Raw genomic sequence first — 18,108 nt, 5'->3', positions numbered from 1 at the left:
AAGTTTTTACACTCTAGGATGAAATAAAATGTAAAGCTCCGGACTTATTTTGTTTTAGTTAGTAGTTGTGTCAAAAAAGCTCATACAGTGGAGGAAAATAAGCATTTGATCCCTTACTGATTTGGTTGTTTTGCCCACTTAAAAAGAAATTGACAGTCTGTCACTGGTTACAGAGGGATAAAAAAATACAAAGAAAATCAAGAAATTAAAGACTATACGTATAGACTTTCCTAATTAACCTGTCAGCTGAACTGAAGATACCTGTTTGAACTAATCACCTGTATAAAGACACCTGTCCACAGAACCAGTCAGAATACAAACTCTACAGCATGGAAAGACTAAAGATATGTGCATAAACTAGAAGAAACATCTGACTTCTGTGCATGCAAGAGGGGTTTGCCAAAAAACTACCAAATCTTTCCTGCAAGAGGGTTCAAATACTTATTTCCTTCGCTGTACTAGATTTAAAATGTACTTGAGTTGGTGATCCAAACCTGCTCTCTGTTCTTACAGCTCAAGTCTTGGCTGGCAGACTCTGATCCTGTGGGGCTCAGTTATTTCTGCAGCATGTCAGTGGACGCCTCTCCAGAACATCTGCTCACCAGTCTGTGTCGTCAGATTGCTTTAAAGTATGACCACCAGTTTCCTGCAGAGAGAGATTCCAGCTTTTCCACCAGCTCGTTCTTCCAGGATCCAATAATCCCTGGTTCAGGCTTCATGAACCTCCATCTGTCCGAGCTCCAAGAACATCTAGCGTCCCTCCTATCTCTCCTTCCCTGCACTCGGCGGCCTTTCATCCTTCTGCTAGATGGTTTGGATCAACTGGAGAACAACGCCGGTGCTCAGATAGTCAGAAACCTCCCCTCCCCCCTTCCCCCCGCGGTCAAACTCATCATCACAGTTTCCTCCAACCAGACTCACCTCCTGCATGCTATCAAGCAGCGGTACTCACAAAGAGGTCTTCCTCACTGCGTGTCAGAGGAAGAGTTGGGGTTCCTGTGTGTGGAGATGGGATTAGGAGACTCCAAACAGTGTGTGAAGATGCTGACGTCTCTACTAGCGGGTTCAGGGAGGAGGATCACATCTGGACAACAAGTTCTGATTAACAAGGCCCTCACTTCCTGTCGCCTGCCGCTCTACGCCAGACTCCTGCATGTGCATGCTGCTGGGTGGCGCTCAGGTAAGATGGACACGTGATGAAGCTGCACTCTCATTCTTTCTTTTTTACATTAGCAAATGCTAGCTAAATCCATTGACTGTATATGATAACTGGACAGAGTGAGTGTGATGTCATCCATTGAAATATTTAGTTTCAAATTCAGTCACCATTTTTCACAATATGGACGCCGCCATGTTGGAGCCAGATGTCATAAGTAAGCAGCCATTGGTCTGACTCGGTATGAGTCAATGTTTCTACGGCAACCACTCTACTCAATCAGGAGGGAGCTTGTTAAGAGTCTACAATACTACCACTTGAAAGCGCGCTACACAAAATCTGTCAAACATTTTGATCATTGCATGTGGGGGGCCAGCAGGCTCCACCTACTTTTATTGAGGCATCTGGTCAGCTTATAACTTTTCATTTTTTTTTTAAATGATGAGAGCATGTTAAGAAAGGTTACAGAGCAAGAATGGTTATTCTGAAAAATAGAATGAAGTCTATGGGATTTAGGCTTCTTGGAGTCGGCAGGTACTTCCTGTTTGGAACATCCGAGGTTGGAGGGGTCACCCAGTACTTATATACAGTCAACGGATCAACTAAGTATTATTTTTTCTTATTTTTTATTTCTCTGCTCATCTCAGAGGATCATCTGGTCTGTACTAAAGTTGACTGGTGTTTACAATAAATCCATGAAGTCAACGAAGACTTCATTGTGGAGAATCTTTTGCATTTATCGGCGCCGGGGCTCTGGAATATGTTCTGATAATTATTGATCATCTCGGAATGATCTGGATTTTGGGTATTGGTTGGTGTGGGTGATTTTTTTATTTTATGTTTTCTGATAATGATGGTCTGAATATGCTTTGATCTTTGGTATTGATTAGTGTGGATGATAATTTCCTGATGGTAATCAGCTGAGTGTGTATAGATTTTTGGTACTTATTAATATAAATTACTTGTCTGTGGATGTTTGAAATGTAATTACATCATAAAGAGGCTCAATTACCTGAATCTATGATTGTGGGGTATAAATATTTGGTAATAAGAAAACGGTATGATCGACTCGGGGTGGGATCCCTTTCAAGTGATCAACATGTGATTGATAATGTAAGATGCTATTTTATGATTACCTGATTGCTTGAAATAAACCATTTCATTCATTCATTTAATCATTCATCGTTAGTTTCGTGTCAACACTCTAAGCTTAAACCTCTTTGATAACCAGAAAAGGTCATGATTTCACTGGGTAATGTAATACACTTGAAATTTATGTTGTTAAGTATACTTGAGTATAAGTATAGCAAATCTGCTATAGACCATGTACATGTAGTGTAGGAAGTGAATAAATCTTCATACTAAATTGAAACATTTTAAGTTTACAATATAATATGTAAATGTAAACTTCAAGTGTACTGCCTCATTTTTAGGATACATTAAGTATACTGGTAGTGCACTAAAATAGATGATGTTTTGCTCTAGATTTAATTTAGATGTTTATATTTATGGTACAGTAGTAGTAGCAGTAGTTACACAGACCAATAATGTTAAGTTACTGTTACTTTTCCAGGGCTGTGATGGTAGATATGAGCCCTACTGTTAAGCTGATGTAGTTCTCTCTGTTTTTCGTCTCAGACTCAGAGGTGAACGACACCTGCCTTCCAGACGCCGTTCATTCCTCCATTTCTGCTCTCCTGGATCAGCTGGAGCTCAAACACGGCTCCGCCCTTGTGGCTCGTGCCGCGTCTTTCCTCGCCCTCTCCAAATCTGGGCTATCGGAGGCTGAACTTGCTTATCTGCTCTCCAGTGACTCTCTGACTGAGGAGGACTCTGTTTTAAGGTCAAAGGTCACTCAAGTCGATGTGGAGAAGCTGCTCTTGGATTTCAGGAGCTTTCTTCTTAGAAGATCAGTAGCGGGTTCGCAGGTTCTGTTCTGGGTGAGCAGACACTTTGGTCTGGTCGTGTCCAAAAAGTATCTGGGCACGCATGACGTGAAGAGGAAGATTCATTCAGAGATGGCAGACTACTTCAGCGGACGGGGGGTCGGAGGTCAAGGACTGAAGGAGGACAACCAGCCGTTCCTCTTTGCTTCTCCAGAAAACATCAGCTGGGTGAATGTGAGAAAAATCATCGAGCTGCCGCATCACTTGCAGCAAAGCGGCAGGTGGGCGGAGCTGGAAGCTGAGCTGTTGATGTCTCTGGATTTTCACCAGGCGATGCTTCAAGCTGGACGTCTGGAAGATCTGATCTCCATGCTGGAGTCTGACAGAAGCTCCTCAGAGTTTAGGTTTTTTAGGGAAAAACGGCTCCTAGCAAAAGTGTTGAGGTCATCCGCCTGCTTCCTGCTGAGATCACCCCACCAGCTGTCTACAGTCATGGAAATGAACATCCTCCCTTTTCTGGGGTGTTTCCCCACCCTTGAGGGTTACATCCAACATGTTAGAGAAGAAAGACGGCAAAAGGAGAGCGGGCTAGAAATCTCTCTTTGGCCTTGTCTCCACTCTGTTCCTGCCCTTCAGAGCGTAGATGATAAACTGCGAGTCACCGAATCTGCAGCTACAGGATGTGGAACGGTAGCACAGACCACGGAGGACGGCTCTGCTTGGATCTGGAGAAGCTCCGGGTTGGTCAGACTCAGGATGTCCCTGAGCTGTGAGCAGCAGGAGGTGAAGTTTACTGGAGTGAGAGGCTGTGGCCGGTTCCTGCTGCTGTCCGCTGAGGGCAGCAGGCTCTTCGTGTGGGACGTGTCCGGTCCAGAGAAGCTCCAGGAGGTTGAAGACTCTCTCGGATCATCAAAAAGAGTCGGAGGATTTATTGCACTCCAGGAAACGTTCGGTTTGTGGTGGGAAAAGCAGAAGTTTGTTGGTGTGTTTGATGCTTGCGGCAGGAACATAGCTCATTTTAAGTGTCGGAGCGCCGTCACCTGTGTGGCGTTCTCCACCCACAGCTTTCATGTGTTCTGCGGGCAGGAGGATGGCACCGTGTCTGCGTTTGACATCCAAACTGGGAGACTGCTGGGCTCTTGTTCCCACTGGAAGCACAGCGCCATCACGGTGATAATCCTCAGCGAAGAGCAACAGGAAATGGCATGCCTTGACAGGACTGGGAGCATTGCATTATGGGATATCGCATCGAAAGAACAGACGTTCAGACTTGTCAGAGAGGAAAACAGTCAGGAGGAATCTGACATCCTCAACACAGATTACGTGGAGGACATCAGCTTGCTCCTGGTGTGTGGGGAGAAGCAGGTGACCCTGTGGGGTTCGGATAGCTGGGATCTGGTGGAGGAGTTCTCAGCGCCAAAGACGAAAGTCTTCACCCAGGCGGTGCTGAGTCAGGATGGACACCTCTTCTTGGCTCTGTTACGGAGCTGCAGCTTGGTGTTGGTGTGGAGTATCAGCTCTGGGCGGTGTGTTCTCTCCTTGGAGTCAAACGGGCTGCCGCTGCTGCTCCTCAGAACGTTCTCAGAAACCATCTGTGTCTCTCAGAGTGGCTGCTTGACCATCTGGGACTCGAGGATGATCGATGCAGCGGGAACCGCTCCAAAAATGAGAGATAGAGTGAATGAAGTTGTGGCTGATAAAGCAGTAAAGTTTCTTTACACGTCAGATGGCTCACGTGAAGTGTGGAGGTGGAGCTTAGACTCAGGACGTCCAGGTCACAGCTTCCTCCACGATGGCGCAGTGGAAAAACTACAGCTTTCTCCCAGCAGCTTGAAGCTGGTGACGCTCTCAGCTGGGGAGATCTACGTTTGGGAGACAGAAACGGGTCAGAATGTGGTCCGGATCGGCGGCAGCAGAGCCACCGATCTCCTGATTACACCCAACAGTAAGTTTGGCGTGAGCATTTTTGAAGAAGGACTCTCTCGAGTTTGGAAGCTGGCACAAGGAAGCATCGTGTGCAGCATACACCTTCAACTGTCTGACCCCCAGGTGTCACCTGATGGTACGTTCCTCATCAGCCTGCACCACGGAGACCTGCTGGCTGCCAGCTTGTGGTCAGGCTTGATTTGTAAGCGTTTCTCCTGCATGGAGCCGTCTGAGGTGGTTGCTTTCCGCACGCTGTCGGAGCATCCAGACTTTGTGGTTGTGATGGCTGCCCTGGGGGCGGTGTACACCTGGAAGGTGTCAGAGGAGACGGTGTGCCAGCACTTTGATCTACCAACTATGTTTTACTGTGATCCAGGAGCCTTCCAGATGTCATCCGATGGGAGCTGTGCCTTGTTGTCCACTTGTGGCGACCAAATGAAGCTTCTAGATCTGTCTCGAGTCAGACTGTGCTCGTTTAAAGCTGAAGGAACTGTCATTAAAGTCTGTTTGGACCAAACCGGATCGTATGTTGCATACATAACCAGCCCCCACAGCCTGGAGGAAAGCTGCACCTGTCACCTGCACAACCAGCCCGTCCTCACCGTCACACGGCTTTCAGATGGAGAGCGGATTGGAAGTGTACATCTGTCGGGAAACCCCTCCACTCTGGGTGTGTGTGATCAGAGAAGGATTTTTGTGGGGTTTGAGGACGGATCCATCGGTCTGTACTCCATTTTAGATTCCACTGTTGATGAGGAAACTTTGCTCAGAGGCACTAAGGAATCAAAAGACCATTTGAAAGAGAACTTCTGCCCTTTTGAGGAACCGATCAGTTGGTTTCCTCAAGCCAAACCTAATGTAAATTGGCCTCAAAGTTTATAATTAGCATTTTTTAACACAGAATGAGACTCAAATATTTTACTGTTTATATTTGTAAATACACAAATCTTGTTAATCAAGATCACAGAGTTGTCTTTGTCATTCAGCAGTCCTGGTCTACAACGATCAGATTGTTTTTGCAATTGTGTTTTTTTTTCTATCGTAAAATCCCAGTGATCTTTTAGTTGTGACAATAAAGTTTTTTTAAGACATATCTTCTGCCTTACTGCAGTAGCTCATTAGAAACACAATTCTGGGTTGTGGGCGGGACTGCTGACGCAGAGCAACCCACTCCTCCCCGTCACTGAGAGCTCTATTTGCACGCTCAAGAGCTAGCTTAGAGCTATGAAAAAAGACATCACAGCAGGAGAAACCGTCCAAAAGATGAATGTTAAAATCTCTTATGGAGCTCGAATTAAAAAAATATTCTGAAATCCAACAAATAACAAAAATCCAAACACTTTTGTTCGGGATATTCAAAGAAAAAAATTGAGGTTAATATGGGATGGCCACATCACCCACAGAAATTTGGTAATTTTTACATTCTTTCACAATATGGGAAAAGAAAACTAGCATTTGAGTAATCCTCACGGAATTTCAAGCACACGCCATCATGTTAAGTCAATAACCACAACCAAAGTTTCATTGACCTTTAACCTCAGGCCTCCTGAATTAAAAAAAAAAAAAAAATACACTTTTAGGGATTTCTATCCACCGCCTCCTAACTTGTTGAGCAACATCGGGAAACTACTTGGAATAAAATATTATAATTAGAAGTTGTAGGATTTTGAATGGCGAGTTCCCAAAAGTGGCGTTCCCATGTTGCTCTCACATTTTTTTACTGGAATATTGAGAAAAACAAACACATGAATTGTTGGCTGAAGCTCAACAAAACGATATAGCATACGATAATAACACACTAGGAATGTAAGAATTTTCAAAAAAGTACATCAACTTGTTCGTAAGCCCCAAGACAACCCATAAAATAAAGTGGTTGCTATGGAGATAAAACCGGCAGAAAAGCCGACATTTTAAAAACACTGCATTTTCTTTTTTATCATTTGTCGCGTGCAGGTCTGACCAGGGTGGGCGGGGCAGAAGGGGAGAGTGAGGGGCACGTAGCAGCCGTTCAACCAGTGAGGGCGGGTCGAAAGGGAGCTGGAAGGGCTCCCACAATGCCACTCGTAGCTTTAATTGTGTTTATTTAGGGTTGTTTAAGCTGGTAAAAATTGTTCCAGAAGAAAAGAAAATTTTTGGTTTAACTTTTGTATCAGTTTATTTATTCATTTATTGTAAGTTAGTATGAGTTGTGAATGATTTTGGACATTTTGAATTAAAAAAACATAAAATTAAAACGGGATATTTTATTTTCTATGCTTAACAAGATCACACCTTGTGTTTTTTGTTTCTTTTATTTCTGTTTTTACAAACAAACCCAAAACAAAATCCCTCCAAACCTGCAAGCTGAACTATTTAGAGCAGACATCTGTGGAAAAATGTACAACCCATCTGAATGAGAACATCACAGCTTTCAAATAAAATTATGTCAGAGTTGGAAGCCCACTCTACAGTAGATTTGAAACACATAATCAGAAGTCTGTTGTCGTCTGTGTATTTACTGTCATTTAGTGGGATATGATTAAAGTCTTGTCCAGAACCAAAGTGAGGACAGCCCTGGCCCAGTCAGTTAAACCAGTTAAACTTTGACCAATCAGGGACTCTGATTTGGTAGTGCCATTGGTATGGACGGCATCCCTTTAAATTTTGGGAAGTGCCAAACATTAAAAAAGGATTCACAAAATGGAATAAATAATTGTAGAGGTCTGTTTTATGACACCACATATTTCATATATCGGAACAGAGCTGTGAAGGAAAGAGCCCTAAATTTGAACCACTTTGGCATTTTGCACCAAATCTCTTCCTACCGTAGATGGTAGACATACGCTAGTAAACAGTAGTTAAAGAAAAGATGAAGAGGAAGCCCCTCCCTGCTTTTCTAGTGTGAATATCACGGGCTGGACAATGCCCAGTATGAATGTAGCTGCAGACTCGGCTCAGAGCACCTCCTGTTTTAACCCTGTAAAGACCACTTCCTCAAAGGATTGAGTGAAAATTCAACATTTTTTGAATCAAGATGCTTTTACCCTTTGATAAAATCCATGAAAAAAATGCAATTTAATGTTTTATGATATATAGATAGAATCAATGATGATACATTGGGTGATTTGGTAAATTTTGTTCACAATGTTAATTTAAGATGTCAAAATATTGACGTGAGTGCTCAGGAAAAAAGCTCTTTATTTAGCCACTGTTTAGAATTTGATCAACACATTAGTAGCTGTAGTCACTGTACTATAAAAAAAATGTTATCTACATTTTTTGAATTCTTTCAATAATAACAAGATGGGCATATCTCACTGTAAATTTTTAAAAATTATCAAAACTTTTTCTGCGTCAAAAGTGTTTTTGAGATTTAATGGAAGCAGCCATTTTGAACATTGACTGTATAAGAGAACTGGACTAGGTGACCCCCTCCCCCCCTCATGTTCCAAACAGGAAGTACTTGCTGGCTCCAAGAAGCCAAAAACCCATAGACTTCTATAGAGAAATAAACCGTTATTACTGGTTATTCTATTTGTCAGAATAACCATTCTTGATCTGATACCTCAATTTTTTATCATGTTCTTGATAATATTAATTTTCTACATGATATCTTTTCTGTAGTTCAAGTTATTCAAGTAATAAACTGACTGAATCAGATGCCTCAGTAAAAGCATGTGATGCCCGCTGGACATTTGTTTGACTCTCCGGGAGCCCACTTTCAGTAAGGACTTCCAACAAGCTCACTCCTGATTGGTGACAGCTGTTGCTATAGAAATTCAACTTTTACCAATCACTACCCACTAACATTGTCTGGCGCTAAATGGCGGCGTCCGTATCTCAGAAAAATGGCGTCTGAATTGACATTATTTCACTGGTCCCGTAAGTATAACATTTTCTACGAGTGATGTCACACTCACTCAGTCCAGTTCTCTGATACTGTCAATGATTTTGAAATGACTTGGAGAATCCCTTCTACTGCCTCTAGTGAAATGATGACACAGGATAGAAAACATGAGCCAAGTTCTATACAATGGGTTTCTAAGGAAAGTTTGGATCATGCTAATGGTGCTTTTCTACCTTTCTTGAAGGCCTAAAGCGCTTTACAGTTGCAGACCCGTTCACCCATTCACACACTGATGGTGGCTCCAGTGATGAACACTGGCGCCAACCTTTCACCAGAGGCAATTTGGGGTTCAGTGTCTTGCCCAAAGACATTTTGACACATGGGCGGGCAAAGCGGAAATCAAACCCACAATCTTCCGATCAGGAGTCGACCACCCTACCGCTGCTCCACAGCCGCCCCTAATGAGATGGGGTCTCAGAAATGCCTTTATCAAATACGATACAGATGGCTATCACGTAGGGTTAACTCACCTGTATAATGTGCTGTTCCACTCACTTTCAAAAAGTCTGTCATGTGTGACGGTCTTTGATCCAGAACCTTCCACCTCCTACAACTTTCCACTCTGTGTTTTGTTCCTATCCTCTCCTAACATGACTGATAGAAAATTCTATTTCATTGTCATCACTGAAGCATTAACATAATGAAACACAGTCAGAATGTTTTCTTTTGACAGGTGTTTTATTATAAAGTTCTGACCAGTAATTATACATTTCTGGCTTGATAAAACTGGCAAAAAAAACAACATGTATGTACATTTGGCCTTAATATACACACATATTTCACTCTAAAATCTACAGATTTTTAATCATGTAGCAATATGGACATGATATTGTGCTTCCCATTTCTGCTTTGGTTCAGGAAATATGGATTTCATGAATCTGCTGTATGAAGGCACTACAGCTTGTGTTTGGAATGGAAAATCTTTCTTCACATTGATTTATTTTCTGTGCAGCATTGTTCAGCCAGTCCCACGTGTCTCTGTGATTTTTCTCAAACAGTAACTGCTTTTATAACAGTGTATATGATTCAAATTATAAACATCTTTTATAGAAAAGGAACAAGAACATTTGAAACCTATTCACTGTGGTTCCTACATTTCTATCTTCTGCTGCTAAATCTAGAAGCAAATATTCTTTCTGAGCAGATTGAAATCATAATTTTCCATTTTGATCAATCTTACATTTCAAGCAATAATTTGTCAATACAATGTCATTTATCAACAGTTCAATCATCAATAGATATAATGTTATCATAAATTTCTGAACAGTGGGTCAGTCTAAGTATAAATAACGTTCACACGGAGGCTGGACTTGTGATGGCGAGCGGACCAGCTGAAAGACGGCGATGGAGCTACAGGTCAGTGGGGTCACAATCAGACTATTTGAACTGACATGGAGGTAACAGATCAACATGAGATGAGTCCTAAAGTAGCTACTGTATTTTCCGCACTATAAGGTGCACTTAAAAGCACCTTAACTATGGATTAATTTTGGTTTTGCTTACTGTTGTTTGGCGAGGTTCACTGGTGCTCTGTCAGTTTTGACTTGCAAAGAAGGTTGGGGCTATTGTGAATATGCTAACGCTGATACTAGCACATGTCCACCACCTACATTTGGAAGAGTTTTGGTGGGAAATGTCGAAACAGTGCAAATCTTGCTCCAGGCTTATTCTTCCACAGCTCCGTTCTGTTATATGAAAGACTTTGTGTCAAATAACCGTTGGCACTGTTGTGAATTTAAAGGGACGCCATCCATACCAACATCACTACCAAATCCAGTCCCTGATTGGTCAAAGTTCAATGGTTTAACGTTCAACAAACGGTCATTGATCACGCATTTTGTAAGTAGAACTCAAAAAAGCTTGTCAAAACTTACATATTGACACATGAACGCGAGAGTTTTAAACACGGAAGCCTGAAACGCACATTTACAAGTGTTTACATAGACCTTTTTTAGGAGGTGGGTGCTTTAACTCATGTTGCTGAGGGCGGTGTGAATGCAGCTTTAAAGTTCAGTGCGCCTTATTTGTGACATAATTTCCAAAATAGATACATACATACATTGATGATGCGCCTCATAATCCGGTGCGCCCTATAGTGCGGAAAATACAGTACAAAAAAGCATGGACAGAAAGAACACAGGAGTTAGTCAGAACATGCTCCACACTGAATATGGAGGAAAACTGTCCACTAACCATCACTTCAAAGTATTTGTGTTTATTAGTAACAGTAAATAAATAAATTCAGAGTTTGAAAAGTTGCTGATCCAAATTAATCTAATGGAAGACCGTAGACATCATTGTTCAATCTGTTCAGCTCTTCTTGTCTATAAATTTGAAAGTACAGTACTTGTTTGATGTTATATTTTAAGGTTGATCAACAGAGCTCCAGGCTCCCTTTGGGTTTTCTAAATAATTTGGCTGCTTTTTTCCCCTTTTTTGTATCACCCCCATAGACAGAGAAGGGAAAACCCAATGCTGTGTTGGCACATCAATGCTTTAGAACTGGTGTCCAATTGTCTTTCCTGTGAGACGTGGCTAAAAGGTTAGGAACCAATGATGAGTCGAAGTAAGAGCCTGAAGCTACATTCTTAAAGTTGTTCAGTGATTCCTCGTTTGCACTGACACAACACAACAGTGGCTCATTCCTGGTTTAGGAGCTCTTACATCCAGTTGTGTCCTGTCAAGGTATCAGTCTGTAGAAAGCTTCTTGCAGATCTTGTGAGACTTTCTCTTTCCTTTCTCCTCACTCCATCCTGTCGCTGCCATCCCCGTTGATCTGTACCACACAGTCCCTGCTCATGGGCTCCTTTGAATGGGCCGTGTCAAAGTGCTCGATGCTCACCATGTACCTCCCCCGAGCATCCAGCCCCAACGCAGGCACAAACCGCCGGTCAAATTGAATTTCTTGCCGCAGGTAGGAGGTTCTTTTCTGGCAGGAGTCCCCCGTTCCCTCCTGCAAAGCTGTGAGGAAGACCACCAGCTCAAAATGGTTGGAGGACCCTTCGCAGAGCGCTGGGTAGAGCGGGCTGTGGCGGTCCAGGGGGTGGTAAAAAGTCAGCGGAAAAATGAAGAACGGACATGGCTGCTGGCCGAGATGGTCCAACTGGAAGTCCAGGGTGGTTTGATAGAGAGCCTGACCTTCATGCTCCTCGTAGAGGACAGCACTCACCTTCACGTCCACCAGGGGGCGGGGTAGCAGATTGGTGGCTCGTACCATCAGGCACGTCTTGCCTTGGTGTTGGCCCACCACTGCTTGGGGGCTGAACTGGATGGCTCCCGCTCTCTTCTGAGGACGTGCAATCTTGGCCACAAAAGCACCTGAAGATAAAGACATCAACATCTCAAGCTTTCACACTGTTGCTCCATTTCCTGTTACACCTTAATTAAAGCAAAAATGTTCTGAAAACACTTGATGATCAAGTGTCAAATATGTTCAAACTGAAGCAAAAATATTTTCTTTCCAGATTTTAGAAGTGAAAATTCAACATTTTCTTTATTTATAGGAATAACCTACAATTTGATTGTTCAAATTCTCTTAGTATTATTACTGAATGTTTTGTTATTTATTATACTTGAGCATAAACATAGCAGGCATACCATAATTATACAATGCTTATACTTTTACTATGCTTATACTATACTTATATTTAAGTATACGTATAGCAGGCATACTATACTTATGCATATATACTTATGTTTGAGTATAAATTTACCAGGTATACTATACTTATACTATGCTTAGACTTTTTCTATACTTATGCTTATGCATAAGTATAGCAAGCACACTATACTTGTACTATACTTAAGCTTATATTAGACTTATACTTGCGTATGGGTATAGCAGGAATATTATACTTAGTATACTTGTGCATATACTTAAATTTGCGAATAAGTATAGCAGGTATACTATACTTATGCTTATACTATGCTTATACTTGAGTATAAGTATAGTATAAGCAAACTATACTTACACACTTATCCATCAGTACAGATATAGCAGGCATATTATACTTACCATACTTATGCATATACTTCTATTTAAGTATAGCAGGTATACTATACTATAGCTATGCTTATACTACACTTATACTTGCGTATAAGTATAGCAGGTATAATATACTAATGCTTTTACAAAACTTATACTTGAGTATAAGTATAGGAGGTATACTATACTATAGCTATGCTTATACTACACTTATACTTGAGCATACGTATAGCAGGTATAATATACTATACTTATGCTTATACTACACTTATACTTGAGCATAAGTATAGCAGGTATACTATACTATAGCTATGCTTATACTACACTTATACTTGAGCATAAGTATAGCAGGTATAATATACTATACTTATGCTTATACTACACTTATACTTGAGCATACGTATAGCAGGTATACTATACTATACCTATGTTTATACTACACTTATACTTGAGCATAAGTATAGCAGGTACACTATACTATACCTATGCTTATACTACATTATACTTGAGCATAAGTATAGCAGGTATACTATACTATACTTATACTTATACTACACTTATACTTGAGCATAAGTATAGCAGGAATACTATACTATACTTGTGCTTATACTACACTTATACTTGAGTATAATTATAGCTGGTATACTATACTTGAGTATAAGTATAGCAGGTATGTTGTGTACAGTATGTGTTTTGTGGGAAGTATACTAAGTGAACACTTCTTCAGAGTACAATGGAACATATTAACTTTACAACATAGAAGTATACTTGAAGTATAAAGACTACATTTTGCTTCTTTCATTAGGAACTTTAGACTTGGAGACTTCCCTATAGACATTGGCTGTCTGTTGGATGTGATGATTAGGCTTACTTTGAGTTTGTGAGTTTGAAACAGAATCTTTGACTGATAGATCCAAACTGGACATGATCTCCGCAACCTGGAATATAAGCCATGTGGCGCCCGGTTAGTCTTTTGATGGGAGTCTGCCTTCAGCTATCAGGTTTGAAAGCTACTTGAAACCCATGCTGTTGCCAAATCTGGAATCTGCCACAAAACAAGCCAAATCAAGTATCAACGGCAAGGCTGTTCACTGTGACACCCCCTGAAGGGAACACCCAAGAGGAAAAGCAAACAGTTCTTGACTGTATGATATACGTGCTTTTTATACATCAAACCATGCCCTCACTTAGACATTAATGTCCAATTCCATATTTAGCTCAACTTTTTTTTCTTTTTTTAACAAATGAATTATTTGAATGTCTATCATGTCGAGGTGCATTATGTATCATGAGAATAAAAGACAACAATAAAAGCACTACAAAAGCTGTATAAATATATACAAATGTCATGACGTTCGAAATGCTTAGAAACCTTTTGAGTCTGCTAGCTTTGTAGTCCTGTATATCTCCTGACTAATAACAGTATTTTGATGAAGTGATAACCAGGATGAGAGCAATCTGTTTTGTTCTTTAACCTATAAACTTGGGTCTTTTTTTTCTAAAATAAAGTAATTATTCATTAAAATTTAGCATCTGTCTATGGAATATTGGAAGAGAATGAGATTTTGCATCACAGGAACAGAGGAAAAGTTTGCTCTCTACTTTTGTAGTTCACCAAAATCTCCACTAGATGATGCTGGGAGGACTGTCCCTCCAGTTTATACAAGCTCAAATAACAGCTTCCATCAACAGAACATCACAGATGCTACAGAGAATCCAAACATTTAACACAAACGAATGTTTGACAAACTCTAAACAGATTCATGAAGATTATTGATATTTTGGTCCAACAGCACTTTTTCCCCAAGTTTTTTATTCTTTTTGTAGGGGTTGCAGGATAAGTCCACACAGACTAAACTCTCCTAGCTGGTTTAGACTAGTAAACAATGGTAGTTTCCAAGACAAAGAGGAGAAAAGATAAACACAGAGAGATAGACAATGATAGAGACAGACGGGACCAATGAGAAAAGCCCGGATCGACTAAACTCTCCCAGAACAGTTTGGACTGTGCCAGTTTCCACATAAAGAGATGAGGATCAGAACAGATAAGAGATATCAAAAGGGTAGATTCAGCACACCAGCCAAGACATCACTTAGCAAAAATTAGCCCAGTTTTATATAGAATCTCCAAAAACAAAACAACTCAGCTAAAGTAACAGATTAGAACCAACAGACGGACAAACAGGAAATCAGCTCAGCAAACATTAAAAACAAAAACAAATTATACGACCAAACTAAGTAAATGCACCAAGAATTTTGATTTAGAGGTTTAAAATTGCATTCAGAGTTTTAGAAAATAAGAAGGTATGTTTAATTCATTTTGTTTTTGGTTTTTATATTGAAAAATTGTATATGTAAAAACACTTTGAGTTACATTGGTATAAAAGGTGCTTTACAAATGATGTTTCATTTGATTGATGAAGACAACCTGTAACAAAACACGGAGTGCATAAAGTTAAGATATTTTTAGCTTTCATTTCACAAAGATTCTGTTTTTTTTCTCATTTAAAAAAAACATTATTGAACTGGTTTGCCTCCAAGCCATTTTTAATTATATAGATTTCAAATAGAAACACAAACTTCTGAATTTCTCACAGCAGGTGTGTTCTGACGAAAAGAAATTGGCTTTGTGACCCTCATTTCGTTTTTTATTTCCCTTTAAGTTATCCTAATCCCTAAAATGTCTCACCAATAAAAGGTGCTTTGAAGTGAATAGTACTTATAATAATCTTTGGACTTAAAATACAATTTGTTATCTTATCGATGGTGTAATTGTTTAAGGTTGTCCGGCTCTCTGCCTCCCTCTTGTGGTTATCTCTGTCATTGCTGTCCTCTGACCACGTGTCTGTTCTGCACAGGTGCACAGGATTACTGGTGGGAACTCCCGACGCACCTGCAACTCATCTTCAATCATCCTGCTGTACTTACTTAGGGCCTTTTTTTTTTTTTTTTTCTTCCCAAACCTTTCCACCAGTCTGTCAACTAACTTCTAGAGGTACAAATCTGCATTTGTAACAGTTGTCTCCATCATCTTCTTGTCTAACATTTGGAATATATTAATCATTTATCATCACTGTTTCCAGATTTCACTTCCTTCTTTTAGGAATTAAAAACTGTTATCTTTTCACCAGGGGTAGAAGTAGATATTTTGTTATGCTGGTACTATGAGTAACTGAGAGTCGACAGTTAACCTATAAAGCATGTTTTTGGACTTATAGAGGAAAGTGATGTTCCTGGAAGAAACGGGGAGAGCCTAAATCCCAGCCTCTTTTTTTCACTGTAAGGTGCTAGCCACTCCACCACTGTGCTACCCTAAAACACCCATACAAATCCTTTTCATCACGTGATCGGTTTGTGACATCATCCAAAATGTCCGCCAAATGGGAGCAAGTGTCGACGAACCCACGAGTGTCATGAGAAAATATGCCATGTTTTCAGGTTTACAGTCCTGTCATCCACATGAAAGGAACACAAGAGCAGTTGGGGTGAATTGTCAACACACCTGCTAGTGTGTAATTGCTGTTGTTTTCAGCAACAACAAGAATGTAAAAGTAGCATGCCAACAAATTCTAAATGTGCATCTCAGTTCAGCACTTAGCTATAGTATTTTTGGATTATTTATTTATTAGCTAACAGTTTATTACAGCAGTTCATCCTGTTATTCGGAATTGAAGCAGAACATCTATTTGGTGAATAAGGAAGATACATTCTAGACTTCCTGCAGAAATGAGAAAACAGTGGATTTGCTTTTGTGTGAAGACATTCTGAAAATGTCATTTTTCTAGATAAACTGACTAAGTTCTCTCAGGGTTTTGTAGGGTTTCTCCAACCAGTGAAGGGAATTTCCAGACAGTTTCTTGGTGCAGTTGTGACAAACAGACTCATGCTGCATCTGAGGGAGTTAGAGGCCTGAATTCCATCAGGACGACCATAGCAGTTTAACCCTATGGAGACAGTAGATTACAATGTTCAAAAAAAAGTAAAAATGGGTTTAAAAATATATCATAATCAGTGATTATGTTATGTGATTATCAAAAGTAAAATTTGCTGAGTTTGCATAATGCTAAATAAAAACCTTCATCTTTGTTTTTCTTGTCCGAGCTGCCATCTAGCTCAAAACTGTGGGACTGGATATCTCTGATAACTCTGATATGCCTTTTTTTTTGCTATGCTAATATTAGCTTTTAGTCATGAGGAACCATAAACTAGCAGGAGAGAATATAAACAAAGGAATGCCAGGAAATCAATGTGGGGTTACTTCTGTACCAAAGGTTCTTCCCACAACTCAGACGCAAATTTCTAATGAAGTTTTATTAAGTCACTCTTGTCTCTTTACAGGGAAGACACACAGATACTTCAACATTTACTAACAAACTACCCAACTACAACTGGACACAAGCAGTTGTAGCATAAAACGTCTTTAATGACAGAATGTTAGGACTACGTCTTTATTTTTACACCCAAACTGAGAAGTTTATGGTGCAGGAGAAAAATTATCTAATTTTTAACAGCCACCAAACGCATGGATAATATATATTTCAACATGATCATTTCCTACATGGCAGATAAATACCCTTTCAGGTGGATTATAAAAGTGGACAAAGTCAGGGAGCCCTAACAATCAGAAAAAATGAAAATAAAAAAAAGTGAAAATAAAGACATAATGACGACTTGAAATACAGAGTTTCAACCTCTAAGTTTCAAAAACAATCACAAAAAACCTCCCAGTAAATTAAGCCACAGCGAGAAAACTCTTCATCATCCTGCTCTTGATTTGTTCTTTAAAAGGCGTTTCTTTAAATCTTCCTTTTATTAAACAGATTTACTTTTTAGGTGGCCGTTTGAAAGTATGTAAAATGAAGATAATTAGTAAAGAAATAAACATGAATTATTTTTATCACAGAAACTAAAATATTTTATGACTGTTTTAGTCTATTGCTATATATATATATATGATATATATATCATTAAATATTTTAGCTTCTGAAATGAATTATTTAGAAGGAGATTCAAACAAAGACAAATCTTTGGCATGTAATTGCTAAAAAAAAAATAACAAATCCAGGAAGGATTTATAGCAGTGTCTGCCTACCTTTAACAGGTTGGAGTTCTACTTTCTATCCAGTAACTTTGATCCAACTGCTGCTGATCCCTAATTTACAGCAAAAAGTATTGAGTTTTAAGACAATAAATCTTGAATATCTTGTTGAGTCATTTAACCTTAAAAACATCTTATTTTAAGTAAAATCTACAATGAAACAAGTTTGTT

The 18,108-nt window shown here is 39.9% G+C and overlaps 2 protein-coding genes across 2 annotated transcripts in view; one reads left to right on the top strand and one right to left on the bottom strand.

Annotated features, from left to right (window-relative positions):
- Positions 1 to 6,537, top strand: part of LOC112149335 (NACHT and WD repeat domain-containing protein 2) — a 10,325-nt gene extending 3,788 nt beyond the window's left edge. The window contains exons 9-10 of the mRNA XM_036214936.1: positions 514 to 1,180; positions 2,795 to 6,537. Coding sequence (XP_036070829.1) covers positions 514 to 1,180; positions 2,795 to 5,850 — 3,723 coding nt within the window. The 3' untranslated portion in view covers positions 5,851 to 6,537. The remainder of the gene's footprint in view (positions 1 to 513; positions 1,181 to 2,794) is intronic.
- Positions 6,538 to 9,217: 2,680 nt separating this feature from the next.
- kcnj13 (potassium inwardly rectifying channel subfamily J member 13) overlaps positions 9,218 to 18,108 on the bottom strand; it is a 15,888-nt gene continuing 6,997 nt past the window's right edge. Inside the window, exon 3 of the mRNA XM_024277941.2 lies at positions 9,218 to 12,172. Within this exon, the coding sequence (XP_024133709.1) occupies positions 11,598 to 12,172 (575 nt within the window). The 3' untranslated portion in view covers positions 9,218 to 11,597. The remainder of the gene's footprint in view (positions 12,173 to 18,108) is intronic.

Source organism: Oryzias melastigma, linkage group LG13 (genome assembly GCF_002922805.2).
Source record: "Oryzias melastigma strain HK-1 linkage group LG13, ASM292280v2, whole genome shotgun sequence".
In the NCBI taxonomy this organism is placed as follows: domain Eukaryota; kingdom Metazoa; phylum Chordata; class Actinopteri; order Beloniformes; family Adrianichthyidae; genus Oryzias; species Oryzias melastigma.
This window is presented reverse-complemented; position numbering and strand designations above follow the sequence as displayed.